General features: G+C 32.7%; 1 protein-coding gene across 1 annotated transcript in view; it reads right to left on the bottom strand.

Moving 5' to 3' along the window:
- Positions 1 to 3,675, bottom strand: part of LOC149193021 (actin-100-like) — a 41,239-nt gene extending 37,564 nt beyond the window's left edge. The window contains exon 1 of the mRNA XM_089407183.1: positions 3,027 to 3,675. Within this exon, the coding sequence (XP_089263309.1) occupies positions 3,027 to 3,675 (649 nt within the window). The remainder of the gene's footprint in view (positions 1 to 3,026) is intronic.
- Positions 3,676 to 17,053: the final 13,378 nt, after the last annotated feature.

The following is a 17,053-nucleotide window of genomic DNA, read 5'->3' as shown; positions in this document are numbered from 1 at the left end:
AAGAATACAAAAAATATATGTGGTTCACCCAATTGGGCTACGTCCATGGGAAAGTTGTCTTCTATTGTCTCCAGAAATCTCCTACAATCTTACAAAGAAAGAAACTACTAAACCGATACAAATAGCACTATGTTTTGAGCACAGGATAAAATGTGATGGTAAAACAAAATGGTATATGCCTTAAGAGGCTCCCTTGACCCTATTATATACCTAGAGATGTGGAGGAATTACTCTCACATATTAAATATGGGATGCTATGATTCTCCAAAATAACACCTCTTTATATAAAAAATGGATACAAGAGTATACTATGCCATAATAAATGGGGGATATAATGTATTAATCTTTTACATAAGATTTTGGACAACTTCCAACACAATACAAAGACTTTATTACCTTCCAACGAATATAATATATTCCAACACTCCCCCTGAATAATGTCCGGGATAAGGGCCCAACCTAACAATAAGGAAGGAAGGAGTCATTACTAATCCCCCTTGATGACAACTTCCCTCATCCGAAGCAAAGAATGAAGATGCACATACTTCACTTCTGTCAAGGATTTGGTGAAGATATCATCTACCTGTTGCTCGGTAGGACAATACTCTAGAGAAAGAATACCATTGGCAACAAGACCTCAAATATAATGAGCATCAAGGCCGAGATGCTTTTTCTTGGAGTGATATACCGGACTATAAGCGAGTTGAATTGCACCCTGATTGTCACATTTCAAAAAGATGGAACATTTCAGAATCAGACCAAGCTCGATAAGAACATGTCGTAACCAAATGACTTCTTTAGCTGCTTCTTTGGTTGCTCTATACTCTGCTTCACATGAAGATAAAGAAAGAGTCTTCATCTTCTTGTTGGACCAAGAGATCGGACCTGAACCAAGTTGAAATATGTAACCAGCAGTTGGCCGTCAATTATAACTATCACCTGCCCAATAAAAATCTCTATAACCAGAGAGTAAAATTGTAGCACTACTCAAATAAAATACACCATAATGCAATGTTCCCTGTAAATATTGCAGAATTCTCTTGGCTACTTGCCAATGACTTTCATGAGGTTGCTTCATGAATCGAGGAACCATACTGACCAAAAAAGAGAGATCTGGTCTACTGTGAGTTAAATATATCAGATTTCCAATGAGATGAAAATAAAGAGTAGCATCAACTAGTGGAGTGTTACAGTCAACAATTAACTTTACACCAGATTGAAATGGTGTAGGAGTAGGTTTACAATCACTCATATGGAAACGAGCCAATAAATATGTCGCATACTTTGGTTCAGAGAAAAAATAACCATCGGCCATATGCCAGATCTGAAGACTCAAGAAACAGTGCAATGTACCAAGATCTATCATCTCAAACTACTTCTGAAGAGGAATTTTCATTTCTTGAATTAGTACAAGTTGGCTGCCAGTGATAATTAGATCGTCCACATATAAAACAATAATTAGGACATTATCACAAAATATAATCAACATATATATTTGGATCAGATATACAATGCTTAAAACCTTTATTCAAGAAATATGCATCAATTTTATCATACAAAGCCCTAGATGCTTATTTGAGACCATATAAAGCTTTATGGAATTTGCATACTAAAGTTGAGGATTCATTAGAAATAAAACCATGAGGTTGTTGCATATAAATTTCTTCAGTAAGATCACCATTTGAAAAGGCACTTTTAACATCCATTTGATGAATTTCCCACTTATAGGATGCAACAAGTGATAAAATGGTTCTTATTGTGTTCATTTTAGCAGAAGGGGCAAAAGTTTCATTATAATCAATACCTTCAAGTTGATTAAAACATTTTGCAACTAGTCTATCTTTATGCTTTTTGATCTGTCCTTCTATAGTGAACTTAGTTTTATAAACCCATTTACAGCCAACTAAATTCTTTCCTAAAGGAAGAGGAATAAGAGACAAAGCCTTGTTTCTCAAAATAGATTCATATTTAGCACATAGTTTGTTCCCAATAAGGATTACCCTTAACTTGAGCATAAGTAGTAGTATTATTTGTGGCCAAAACTTTGGTCATAAGAGAAAAGTTAGATCTAGTTTAGCGAGTGTCAGAAGGATTTACGACCTCACTACCTGTAGATTCAAGAGTTTTTCAAGCCCAAATAGCAAGAGTAGAAGAACAGGAGTCACTTCAGGAGCTTCATGAGTTTCAGGTGGAATACTTGAGGGAGAGGAATAATCGAGATCAATAAGAGGCAAAGAACTGGAAGAAGAAGTAACAAGAATAGGATTAACATGTGGTATTAGTAAATTTAGGGTAACATGAGATTCTACAAACTCAGGTGGGGAAGATACTTCATGAAATTGAAAATCCCTTCTGATTATGACACTTTGATTAGAAGGATCAAACAACCTATAAGCCTTAGAATTCTCATCATAACCAATGAAGATACACTTTTGAGATTTGGGTTCTAACTTTTTCTATTTTTCATCAGGAATATGAGCCCAACATTCACAACCAAACACCTTAAAATTACTAATATCTGGTTTACGTCCATTCCATTTTCCTTAGGGATAACTTGCTTAACAAGTTTAGTAGGAACGCTATTTAAAATAAAATTAGCACAACATATGGCTTCAGCCCAAAATTTCTTATGCAGTCCTTTAATAAAGCATACATCTAGCCATTTCAACTAAAGTTATGTTTTTCCTTTCAACAACACCATTTTGTTGAGGCTTGTAAGGAACCGTCTTTTGATGTTGATTACCATGTTTAGATAAATATGCATCAGATTCCTGCTTAACAAATTCATCCCATTATAAGATTGCAAGGTTTTAATACTCTTACTAGATGCATTTTCAACCATGGATTTAAATTCTTGAAATTTTACAAATGTTTCACTTTTATTTTCAAAAAATAAACCCAAGATTTTCTACTAAAGTCATCAATAAAGGTAAAAAGATAAACCACAAGAGATATTGAAGGAACTTGAAGAGGACAGATATCACTATGAATTAATTACAAATGTGCTTTAGCATGCCAGGTTTTACCTTTATCAAAAATTTCTCTATGATGTTTACCAAGAACACATCCATCACAAACACCAATAGTAGAAGAAATATTTGGCAAACCATGAACCATTTTATTTAGCATTTTCATTTTACCATAATTCAAGTGACCCAATGTTTCATGCCATAATTGACTTCGTTCATCAGCATGAGCAACATAGGAATAAAAGGGTTGTCTCTTAGTTGAATTAAAACCAACAAATTTATATAAATCAGTTGTATGATAAACAAGACCCGAAGAGACTACTTTGTAATTTTGGTTGATATCTTTAAGAACATATTTATTAGGCCAAGCTTCAAATTTAAAACCTTTTTGACAGGCACGATAAATAGAAAGTAAGTTGATGGGAATGTTTTGAACATGAAAAACATCTTCCAATTGACCATTAGCAACATTAATATTACCAGAACCAATTACGGAAAGTTGTTTACCATCAACAATAGAAACTTTCCGAGATGAGTTATTATTAGTGTCATAAGATGTAAACAAAGAAACATTACTAGTCATATGTTTAGAAGCATCAGAATCCATTATCCATTCCACATTAGAAGAAGAATTACTAGAGAAAACAACAGATACACATAAAGCTACTTGAGATTCATTATAATTTTTCTTGTTAGCTTTAGCCATTAAACGTTTAGCTTTAAAGAAATTCTTTTTAGGATGGTTAGTTTTACCACAATGCTTACAAGGATCATACACTTTCTTCCTCTTACTAGTTTCATGATGTGCGTGAGAAGCATGACCATTATTATTAATATGATTAGAAGTGTGTGAATAAGAACCTTTAGCATTATTAAAAATTTTCTTAGGATTCTTATTATGTGCCATAAGAGATTTATACGTGAGACTTTTCCTGAAGAAATCAACCTTTCTTGCTCATTTATCAACCCTTTACAGAAATCATCAAAAATAGGTTTTGACGTACTTTGAGACAATTCAAGAACCCTATTCCTACTTTGCATTAACATGTCAAAACAAGATGGAAATATTTGTTCTACAAGAATGATAAGAGTAGCGTCTGTCTTCTAGTAATCTTTACCACAATTATTTAACTTTTCATTTAAGATTTTCAATTCAATAAGATATAATTCTACTCTACCAAAATTAGTAGTATCTAGATCATGGATATTCTTTTCAAGGTAATAAGAAAAAACATCATCAGGTTTATCAAATAAATAATTAAGAATTATCCATACCTCAATTGGGTTATCTTCTTCCTCACTACTTACCTGAAGACTATTTGAAACCATTTGAACAATGAGCCCTCTTAATTGATCAAGGCTTGAGCATCTGTAGGTTTCTTGTGTTCACCATTAACCAACATCCATAGATTCTTACTTTTGAAAACATCAATCATTTTCCTTTTCCATGCAAGATAGTTAGAACTAACAAGTTTATGAACATAAGCTACTTTTGAAGTCATAATGATAGAAATTTTGACAAGAAATATAAACCCAAATGCAAGAAATGACAAGAGAAAAAGTGGATAGAAAACTGTAAATTTCTACAATTCATTCTGTCATCACCAGAAAACCTGTCAAAACTGTCAATCTTAAATCAATGATAATTTTTCTTCCAGTACTTCATTTGAACTGATTTTTTTTTTTTAAATTGGGTAGTGTGGTGAGAGGAACCCAAATATCTACTCTGTTATGGGAAATTCTGCACAGAAAGTAATAGATCTGACAAAAAAGTCCAAGTGTCAAAACAAAAAACACTCAATAATGCTCCAAATTCTTATTATAATCAGTTTTCGGAAACAATGCAGTCACTCTACATTCATTTATGCGACTGAAAATTCTTATCTAAATCCTTGGTCTGCCAATCTTCCACCCTGCAAAAAAAGGACCAAAAGACTAGACAAAAATCACAGATCTTACAACCGGAAGATAGATCTCTGTGAGAAGAATAAAAATAACATATAGATCTTACAGAAAAATAATCAAGAGCCCCTTGAAAAAAAAAAAATATGCAAAAAACTACATAACAAAGTTAGGGTTATAAAAAAAAAAACTCAAATATGTAGAATCATGACCAGATTTGAAGAGAAGCCTAATTGCAACCAGATAGAAAGTAAATCTACAAAAAGTAATGAGTGCCCAGATAACAAAAAATGAAGATACACATTGATGGTTAAATTCAAAGAAGATGCTAAATCATAGTAGCCATGGCTCGAATACCATGTTGGAATATTAGATCTACTAAACTAGTTACTTATCTAAGAAACCAACAATATATCAACATATAAATAAGAAAAGAAAGAGAACAAGGAAAAAGAATACAATAGATATACATGGTTCACCCAATTGGGTTATGTCCACCAAAAGGTTATCTTCTATTATCTCCAGAAATCTTCTACAATCTCACGAAGAGAGCAACTACAAAATCTCACGAAGAGAGCAACTACAAATAACCTGATACAAATAGCAGCATGCTGTGAACATAGGATAAGATTTGATGGTATCACAAAATGGTATATGCCTTAAGAGGCTAAGTTGACCCTATTATCTACCCAGAGATGTGGAAGAATTACTCTCACATATTAAATGTGGGATAGTATAATTCTCCAAAATAACACCTCTTTATATAACAAATGGATACACGAGTATGCTATGCCATAATAAATGTGGGATATAATGTATTACTCTTTTACATAAGATTGTGGGCAACTTCCAACATAATACAAAGACATTATTACCTTCCAAGGAATATAATATATTCCAACAGATATAGAGGAAGGACATGACGATCTCCACTGCTTCTCCAAATTTTGATGTAAGTGAATAGTTCTTCAATAAAACAAGCCCCAATTCTTAGAAGGCCATCTTGCACGGAAATAGAAATTCTTGGGGTTTTGGTATTAAAAATAACTTTATGGATAGGAGTCATGACCAAATAGAAAATGCACTAGATATGTTCAAAGTGATTTTCCTCCCAGAGAATGTTGTGGTATATTGGGAGAAGATCTATGAGTGTCCATTTCCATCCCATGCAAGGAAAATTGAGAGAGAAGAAGATGACATCTATTATGTAACTTGACATATAGAACAAAAACACATATTCAATAGTCTTCTTGGACTGGAATTGCAAAATATGTGTTTCCATATTATCTGATAACATTTTGGCCCAATCAAAGACATAATCGTGACAAGCATAGTCGATTAAAGGGACCCAGTCCTTTAGGAATTGTGAATTGTTTGATTTAGCATAGAGTCAAAAAAACATGGAAGCAACATAAAAGAAAGGGAGAGCAAGGGGTATAACCACTTATTTTCTTGAAGATTCTACTTTAAACTTTTTTTCATTTGTCATCCATTTTTTTTATTGTTGAGGAAATTTATTTTTGTCCCCCTCACATTCCTCCTTAACATAATGCTCCAGAAACTATGCATTATATTCAACTTGGGGGTTTCAGAAGATGATACATACCACAGATACTTTTAGTGCCAAAATAACCAATTATTATGCCTCTACGGGTAATAAAGAGTTGCTTACTGATATCAACCTCATCTAGAACTCAACAAATCATATATGTATAAGGCATTAACCGAGGCCATGTTGCACCCTAGTGGAGATGATACATAGAAGTGTCAATAATTGTTGGGAATGAATACTTTAAGCCACCATGGTTTGTAGTTTCTATTGTTGCTACATTCTCTAATGTCTCCTACAATTGTTTTTCAAATAGCATGTAAACAAAATTCCAGGACTTTGCTCCAGAGTCTGTGGTGTAAATTGTATCTGAAAATAGGAAGGCATTTCGAAGATTTTCATTAATATCCTCTCTAAAGGACCAGCTGATGCTTGAACAGGGGTTTCTTACTTGTCAATTTTCATATTATTTTGCAGATGAAAACTTCGTTTGAAATTACCTTGTTAACAGAAAAATTCCAGAGATAAGAAATAAAACAACTGTTTATGAGGCAAAAACATGAATAATAGCGAGTTAAAATAAATCTTTAAACAAATATTTTGTATCATGAATTCACAATTATTTCCCATATAAATTTATTAAAATCCATCACAGTGATTTTTAATACGATTATCAATGATGACAGCAGGTATTTGATATGAGTGGTGCACAGGTATAGGAGGGAAGGATAGCATGGCTCATGATGTGTTATTCGTATGTCATCCCACTAAGGGAAATCCCATAACTTATTTTTTATTTTTTACATTGCTTACTTGATAATGCACAGGGTAATGAAAAGTGGGCTTATGTGGAATTGTATTGAAAATAACCAATTGTAAAGAAGCTAATGAGACCCATAACTTGTTAATTGTCCTGCTAAGTTCGCACAACATTTTTGAAAGGAGAATATAATGTAATTTCCAGGATTTTAAATAGTGGCATGAGCTGGCAAGAGGTGTCATATATGTAACCAATCAACATTTTATAATATGCGCCAATGGTGTGTGCCCAAGACACCATCTCGCTAAGGGATAGTTCGGTGGAATAAAAAGAATTGATAAAGGAAATATCTCTGCTTAAAGTGGTGGCGTGACTTATATTACGATACATCCAATCATAATTAGCTTTTGGTGTGGGCCATTTCCACATCATCCTGCTGAGGGAAGACCAAGAAAAGGTAAGAATTGTGCAAACAAAACGGCTGAGGTTTAGGCACCAGGTTATATAGAAAGAAATAAGAAGTGCCGAGTATAAAACTTTGAAATTCAAAGACAAACTTGAGGAAAAGAAAGGTTATAAAATAATAATAAAATATTGGCTACAACAATGGTCTTAAATGCATGTTTTATTATTAAAATGGGTAATTAAGGCCCTAAATTTTTATTAGATAGAATCTATATATTTAAATCAAAGCAAAGGGCCTTCATTATTATTATGAATTAAAATTAATGACGGGTTGTTGTTTGCTACAACATGTATCTAACGATTCTTTCATATTGTTGGAGTAGTTATTAACTTTGATGAAATTTTTCATCCCAAGAAAAAATTCTTCAACATCTTCTACTTCTTTTACCATACCATTAAATGTAAGAGGTTTAGCTTTGTTAAATTCTTTTGGTACATATTCTTTTTCCCTCATTTTACCATGATGATAGCAATGATGATTTTGTTTGTGAATGTCTTCATATTGTTGCTCATGGGTGCTTGTCCTTTTCTCTGGAGTATCTAGTAGAGAACCTCCTTTCACTATATCCTCACTTGTCAACCTATGCATGTCCTTTTCTTTGGAGTACCCACTAGAGCTCCTCCTTTCACTATCCATACTTGTCAACCTATGCCTCTTTTTGGATCTACTCTCATATGCTCCATTAGTCTTCTCTTCTTGTTTTGTGGAACTCTGCCTATTCCTAAAGATAGCTCCAAACTCATGTTACTTTTGCCTCTGTCAGTATGAAAGATCTACAATATGACCACATTCACTTATGCTTGCCTCTATTATGCTATAACAATTGTTTGATTGCCAACCTTGTAACTCCTTATTTAAGCCCTTAAGCTTCTCAACATATCCATGTAGTCAAGAGAACCTTCTTCTCCTCTTTGTTCAACTAATCTTTCCTCTTCATAACAATGTTGTGACTTGTCAATGCTATATTGCACCATTCTGGTCCTCATGTATTTTAGCCTTTATTTATTCTTATGTGTTCTCATAGATACCCATAACAAGTAAATTAAACAAAACTCAAATGGATAGTATAAATCATCACCTTTCCTTGTTATTGGGAGTCTATTAATGTAATGATAGCTAAAACAATACATTTTGTTACCATCTCAATAATAATTGTTAAAATTATAATAGTTATTTAAAATGATTAACATTGTGTAATATTATTAATATAATTTTTAATTTGAATATAAGATTAATACTATTAATATAATATTAATAATATTAATATTAATATTAATTCGTGTATATATATATATATATATATATATATATATATATATATATATATATATATAACCATTTTAATTTCTGCTAGTGATATTATTTAAAAATATTATAATTTTTAATTTGAATATAACACATATAATATTATTAATATTAATTTTAATTCATACTAATAAGTTTTTTATTAATAATATTATTTAAATTATTACTAATAATTATATAAACAATTTTAATTTAGTTGTATATGTTATTGATATTATTTTTAAAGATTATAATTTTTAATTTGAATATAACATTAATATTATTAATATAATATAAATACTATTAATATTAATATTATTAAAATTATTACTAATAATTATATAAACAATTTCAATTTAATTATATATGTTATTGATATTATTTTAAAATATTACAATTTTTTATTTCCATATAACATTAATACAATTAATATAATATTAAGATTAATATTAATATATCGTAGTAGTTGTTGCCGATATAATTTTAAACAATTATAATTTTTTTTTTCAATATAACATTAATATTATCAATAATATTTATATTAATTCATATCATATTATTAATTTTCTTTTATTAATGTTATTTATATGTGTTATTGATATTATTTTAAAATATTAACCATTATTATCATTACTATTAATTTTATTAATATATTTTGGTTTTTTTAATATTATTAATGTTATTATTAATAGCTATATAAACAATTTTAATTTAGTTGTATATGTTATTGATATTACCTTAAAAAATTATAATTTTGAATTTTAATATAACATTAATATCTAATGATGTGATTAATTTAAAAAATATTATTATTCACAATATAGATCACAAAAATCTAAGATCTAACATATATATATATATATATATATATATATACAAAATAAATGGGTAGCAATTTTCATTAATAAAACTGGAAACAGGTCATGTTCCTTATAATTGAGGAGAATTCTATCTTAGATTTTTGCAAATACATAAACAAAGAGACCCTGTTGCTACCTAAATTATTCCTATATATATTCTTTACATCTTTCAAACTATAGATTTTCCAAAAACTCCACAATGCTTTACTATCCGACAACACTTGAATTTAAAAAATGTTGGCTACCTGTGACTTCCAGGTTCAAATTCCTCCTGAGCTGCCTTAGATGACATGCCCAGTTCCGTGCTCCTCCCAACACCGGGTTCTAGCTCAGGGCTAGCAGCATTAACATTTCCATGCACCTTTGGAGTAGAGCCATCACATAACCCAAATACTTCCTTGAATACCCCCACAGTGGTCGTCTCCACTCGCAATTCAACATTATCCACTTTATGTTTCAAATTCAACACACGTGTTTTCAATTGTTCTAGGTACTTTTGAATCAACTCCATGCCCTTCCCTAAACTAGATAATTGGGAAAACAAAACCACCATGTTTTCATTTATCTCCTTGACAACCTCCTTAATGACCTGTTTTCTTAAGTTTCCAACCATTTCTACAACAGTCTTGTTTCACCTGAGCTCCTCTGTATCATTCCCACTTCCATTACTCACAGAAGCCATCATTTTTTTAATTCTCCCTTGCACCAACATAATTATATGGTTGAGCTTATTCAGTTAGCTACTATATATTATTGCTTGATCCCTATTGAATTTCCCTCCCATCTTTAACTATAGCATAACCAAGCCACATTGTGCTCTCTCCATCACTGCCAATTTCCTGTTGACTCAAACCATGATGATACTAAAATTGCACTCACATGAAGTCCCATTTAATAACCAAGGGAAGAGAGCCCACTTGTCTTGTAACATGTCCGCTTTACTCCCCCGTGCCCACCTGTTCTTAAATTTCCATCTACCATTGTCCTCTCCTAAGGAACTCCTTTGAATCATCATGATGTTATCATAATTAATTTCCTGTTGCTCCTCATTAATTCCCTTTCTCCAACTATGATCAATTTGGATTTTGGTTAAAGTCTTATTTAAGGGATATGACATATGACACTATGTTGATCAATGAGTAAAATTCCATGTTCTAATTCCACTCCCTTATTGACTTAGAGATACGCCAAATGGTTATTTTCTCTTTTGACATGAAAAATGTTGCAATCTTCTAATTTTTTGAGATGATACATTATCCTTATGATTAATGGAGAAATTTTTTAGTCAATAAGGTACTCATTTGTAGAAAGTTTTATGAATTTTTGAATTACCACCATTGAGTCAGCTATGATGATCAATTTGATGTCTTTAGAGATGCTAATCTTTAAACTTTATTAGAGTGAGTGCGCTTCAACTTGATTGGTCAAGGATTTCCCAAGTTCCCAAGCGAATTTTATTTCATATTTTTCCTGGAGGTTAAAAAGCACCCGTCTTGCGCCAACCTCCGCATTAATTTTCTAATATTATTATTAAGTAAAATTATTTATATATTAATGTTATTATTTATAGTTATATAAACAAATTTAATTAATAATAATGTTAGAGAATTAGAAATATATATATATATATATATATATATATATATATATATATATATATAATATTAATTAATTATTATTACTATTATGTCCACTTGGGGTAGGTCAAGTGGTAGTGGTCACGGAAATGTAATTTTACTAAATTGGAAGTCTTGAGTACAAATCATGTGCTACCCTCCTTGTAGTGAGGTGAATAATAAACATTTAAAAACACTAAAAGAAGAGTCCTACCAAGTTTACAAAAAATTGTATTGAAATTAAAAACTATAATCTTTTGAAATAATATCAATAACACATACCATTAAATTTAAAATATTTATAAAACTATTAATAATAATATTAATAATATAAATATAAATATTATATGAATAGTATTAATGTTATATTAAAATTAAAAATGACAATATTTTAAAATAATGTATAACTTATAAATTAAAATAATTTATAAAATTAATAATAATAATAATAATAATTAAAATATATATAAATACTATTAATATGAATTATTGTTATATTAAAAGTATTAATGTTATATTGAAGTTAAAAATTATAATATTTTAAAATAATATCAATAACACATACAAGTAAATTAAAATGGTTTATATAAGTATTCTTAATAATATTAGTAAAAAATATATGTATTAATAATATTAATATGAATTAATATTAATATTAATAATATTATATTAATGTTATATTGAAATTAAAAATTATATTAACATTATTGCATAATATTAATAATTTTAAATAATTATTATAATTCTAATTTATTCAATAAAATTTAATACATTTCTTTTAATATTTTTAGATTAATAAATTTTTATATTTGATCGATATAATTTTCATTTTTCTTTATATATGTCAGCTAATTTATGGAGCTCTCTTGTATTTATATAACATTTTTTATGTATGTTTTTTTTGGCTTTGGTCTTAACGATCGGTCTTGATTTAGACTTGAAACGTCGACAACTAAAAATGATTATTGTGGAACTATTTCCGACTCCTCAACATCAAGATCATTGATGCCAAACCCACCGTAATGGTAGCCACCATGTAGCTCCAAAAGGAGGAACATAAGGAACCAAAGGAGAGTGAGTGCCTCTTCCACTCGTAGATGTGGGTAAAGGGTTCGTGGGTGAAATTCATCGTTGACAACGAGAGCTAGAAAAAACTGATCTCATCCAAGGTCATTAAGAGATTGAAGCTGCCAATAACACTATACACACAACCATACACCATCGGGTGGCTCCACCAGGGGCAAGATCTCTATGTCAAATAACAATGTTTCTTTCCTTATAGCATCAATCCCTTTCCAGATGAGGTATTGTGTGATGTTCCCCTCTAGAATTTTGTGATGTTTTATTAGGTCAACCATACCTATGGAAGTGCCATGATGTATATGAGTCTAGACCTTGTGCTATTATTATTACTTTGGGTTAGAAATTGTACAGGATACCAGAGGCAGCGCCACCTACCACCTTATCTTTGATCTCTACTAAACAATGTAGTAAGATCATTTCCCAGGCTGAGAAATTTGTCTTCCTGATTATTCGCCCTCATAGCAAAAAGGAAGATTGTGGATACATCCACAACCTCTAGACATGGCTCCTCCACATGGTAGTAGTAGCTGGACAAGGTCATGGAGGAGTACATGGACACCTTCGCCTCACCCAGAGGGGTACTCCTACATTGTTAGCTTAAGCACTCCATTGATTAGACCCCGGGTTCATCGCTTCCCAATGGACCAATATACCAACACTGTGTTCTAGAGAACGATGAAATAAAGAGGCAGATTCAAGAGTTGTTGTAGAAAGGGCACATCAGGCTAAGTTCATCACCCTGTGGGAGCTCAATCATGTTGGTACATGAGAAGGGTAGAACATGGAGACTATGTATTGACTATTGGGCACTGAATAACATCATTATTCAAAATAGGTATCCAACCCCATGGATTGATGATCTTTTAGACCATCTCAAGGGGGCTAAATATTCCAGTAAGATTGACTTGAAGTCCAGTTATCATGAGGTACTAATCAAACCCTCCAATGTGTGGAAGACTACCTTCAAATCTAAGGAGGGCCTTTTCAAATTGTTGGTCATTCCTTTCGTGTTGACAAATGACTACACAACTTTCATGTAACTGATGATGACATCTTCCGAAATTTCACCAACTCGTTCATGGTAGTGTATCTAGATGACAACCTTATCTTAAGCTAGAGTTGGGAAGAGAACATGCACCATATTCGAGAGGTTCTCCAAACCATGTCACAACACAAACAATCTACAAATTTAGATAAATGCACTTTTGGTACAACCCAATTTCAATATATGGGGTACATAATTGATGAGAAAGGTGTGCATGTAGACCCAACAAAGATATAAGCTATTCAGAATTGTCTAACCCCAACCACTCTAATAGAGCTCTATTTCTTTCTGGGTCTTACCAATTTCTATTGCAAGTTCATGTTGGGATTCTCTCATACCACTTGGCCTTTAAGTCAACTCACCATCAGTGGAGTGAAAGCAAACTTATTTTGTTCTGAATCCCAATAGAAGGTGTTTTCTGAGTTGAATCATTGCATCTACTTTGCACAAGTGCTTAAATTACTAGACCCATGGAAACCATTTCAATTTGAGACATATTCCTCCGACTATTCTATTGTTGCAATTATTACCCAGTAGGGGCATTCGATGGCATATCATAGTGATACACTTTCAGATACAGCCCAAAAGTATCCTACCTATGACAAAGAGATGTATTCAATTATGCAGGCCTATCGACAATGGAAGCATTACATTATGTGGAAGGAAACAATCATTCACAAGGAAACAATCATTCACACAGTCCACGACCCTGCAGTTCATATAGACATAGTGAAAGTTGTTGAATGATAGCCATCAGAAATGGTCCACATATATGCAATAATTCCATTTTAACGTTAAGTACAGGAAAGAGAACATCACTAATATCGACTCCTTTGAAGGTACAAGTCAAATTAAAAATTCCCATATTCGAAGGATAGATAGATGCAAACATTATATATATATGGTTAAATTTTTTGGATGGATATTGTTTATTCATTATTATTCCAATAGGGAAAGGATTACTTTTGAACTCCTCAAAGTCATCCCCCATGTCAAAGAATGGTAGGAAACCTAATATGAATAAAGGAACAAGAGAGAACACTCACTATTTTTAGTTGCACGCACATGGAATTCTTTTCGAGATTCCATCAAGGAACTATATTACCTCATGGGGAGCTATGAGGATAAGCACATACAATGGACTGAATTATCACAACAAAGGGATCAATATGTCCATGAGGTGATGAATATTTTCCATACCCTATGCATAAAGTCGGGTATCAAATATTCTAAGAAACATTTGGTACTCAAGTACTGCAGTTTCTTACTCAAATACATTCAGGAGGAAATGGAGTTCCTAGACATTTCCTTGCTTGGTGCAATAGACCAATATGATGCCAATCTTGAATTCAAGTAGAAGAAGTGAGACTTTAGATCTATGAATGAAAAGGAAAGAAAAGGTGACCCCAAGCCGTAGAGCAAAGTGCATAATCAAGCCACGACCCCCTAGGGAACCTCCTCAAAGCTGCAAGCCAAGAGTAATAGGAAGGCGAAGAAAGCCACCAGAAAGTGGTTTGAGTTCCATAAAACTCCCACTCACAACATGAAATAATGTCACACGAAGTAGGCACTTGTGGTTGATCTAAAAGGTGCAGAGACAGATGCATGCTTTGGCTCTAAGTCGAAACATGAAAAGAGAAATGACAAGGGAAAGCAAATAATTGATCCTGAAACCACGGTGATGGTAACCACCATCAAGCTCCAAAAGTAAAAACATAAGGATCCAGAGGAAGAGGAGCACTACTTCCACTCAAAGATGTGGGTAAAGGTTTCATCGATTTAGTTCATCATTGATAGTGGGAGCCAGAAGAACCTAATCTTAGTTGAGGTCGTTAAGAGATTGAAGCTGCCAACAATGCCACACCCACCACTATACACGATCAGGTGGCTCCACCAAGGTCGAGATCTATGTGTTAGCTACCAATATTGATTTCCTTATAACATCTATCTCCTTGCAGATGAATTATTTTGAAATGTTTCCCCTTTGGAATTCTGTGATGTTTTATTAGGTCAGCCATACATATGGAACCGTCATGTTGTATATGAATCTAGACCTAATTCTATTATTATTACTTTGGGTGGGAAATTGTACAAGATACAAAGGTAGCATCATGTATCGATTTTTCTTTGATCTCTACTAAATAATGCAGTAATATCATCTCCAAGACCGAGAAATTTGTCTTCCGCATGATTTTCCCTTAAGGCAAGAGGAAGATTGTTACCACATCCATAACTTGTAGACAGGGCTCCTCTACATGGAAGCAACGAATCGACAAGGTCATGGAGGAGTAGAGGGACATCTTCACCTCAGTCATAGGGGTACCCCTAAACTGTCAGGTCAATCACTTCATCGATCTAACCTGGGGCATGTTGCATCCCAATGGACCGATCTACCAACACTCTATTCTAGACAATGATGAAATCAAAAGGTAGATTCAGGGGCTATTGTAGAAAGGGCATATCAATCCAATTTTGTCACCCTGTGCGAGCCCAATCATGTTGGTATATAAGAAGGAAAAAACTTGGAGACTTTGTATTAACTATCAGGCGTTGAATAAGATCACTATCTGGAATAGGTATCCAATCCCATGGATTGACGACCTTCTGGACTAGCTCAATGGGGGGGAATATTTCAGCAAGATTGACTTGAAGTCCAAGGAGAGACTTTTCGAATGGTTGGTCATGCCTTTTAGGTTGACGAATTCCCTTGCAACTTTCATGTAACTGATGGACTACATCTTGTGGAACTTCACCAACTCATCCATGGTAGTGTATCTGGATGACATCCTGACCTTCAACCAGAGTTGGGAGGAGCACATGCACCATATCCTACTAGTCCTCCAAACCTTGCGACAGCACAAACTGTGTGCCAATTTAGAGAAATGCACATTTGGTATGATCCAGGTTCAATATCTAGGGTACATCATTGATGAGCGGGGTTCGTATGTCGACCCTTCGAAGATACAAGTTATTTGGGATTGGTGATCCAGATTTAAACAGGAATGCAACAAATTACAGATATATCCATAAATACCAAGATGCAGTAGAAATAACACTTCATTTCATTAATATCAAATACTGAAATATGCTTACAAATAGAATGGAAATAAGACTAACTCGAGCGATGGTAGCTTATCTCTTAGAAGCGATGTGGGGGCTACATGCCTTTGAACTGCGTTACAATGAGGCTAAAGGGACTTTTTATTATTGAATGATAAGAGAAAACCCTAAACAACCAAAACCCTAACTCGAGGAGATGTAACACCAAGAGTTTATGGGCCTCGTTGGGGTGTGTTGGACAACCAACTTCTCGAGGTCGCGACTTGGTCATATTATCTCCATTTGATGGGCATGATAACCTGTTGGAAAGATCTCTCTGAGGACTATGACAAAAAATATGATTTTACACAAATAATTGCTAGTGGTAGATTGCCAAAAAAACATCATTTAGGGCCTCAAAATGGCTCTGGAAGTTTAGGACCCGAAAAACTGCTAAAAATAGTAAATTGTGCTACAATT

Source organism: Pinus tabuliformis, chromosome 2_2 (genome assembly GCF_031772625.1).
Source record: "Pinus tabuliformis cultivar Carrire ecotype Pingquan chromosome 2_2, CPIR1, whole genome shotgun sequence".
NCBI classification, from domain to species: Eukaryota; Viridiplantae; Streptophyta; class Pinopsida; order Pinales; family Pinaceae; genus Pinus; species Pinus tabuliformis.
The sequence above is the reverse complement of the archived record's forward strand: the minus strand, read 5'-3'. Positions and strand labels throughout refer to the sequence as shown.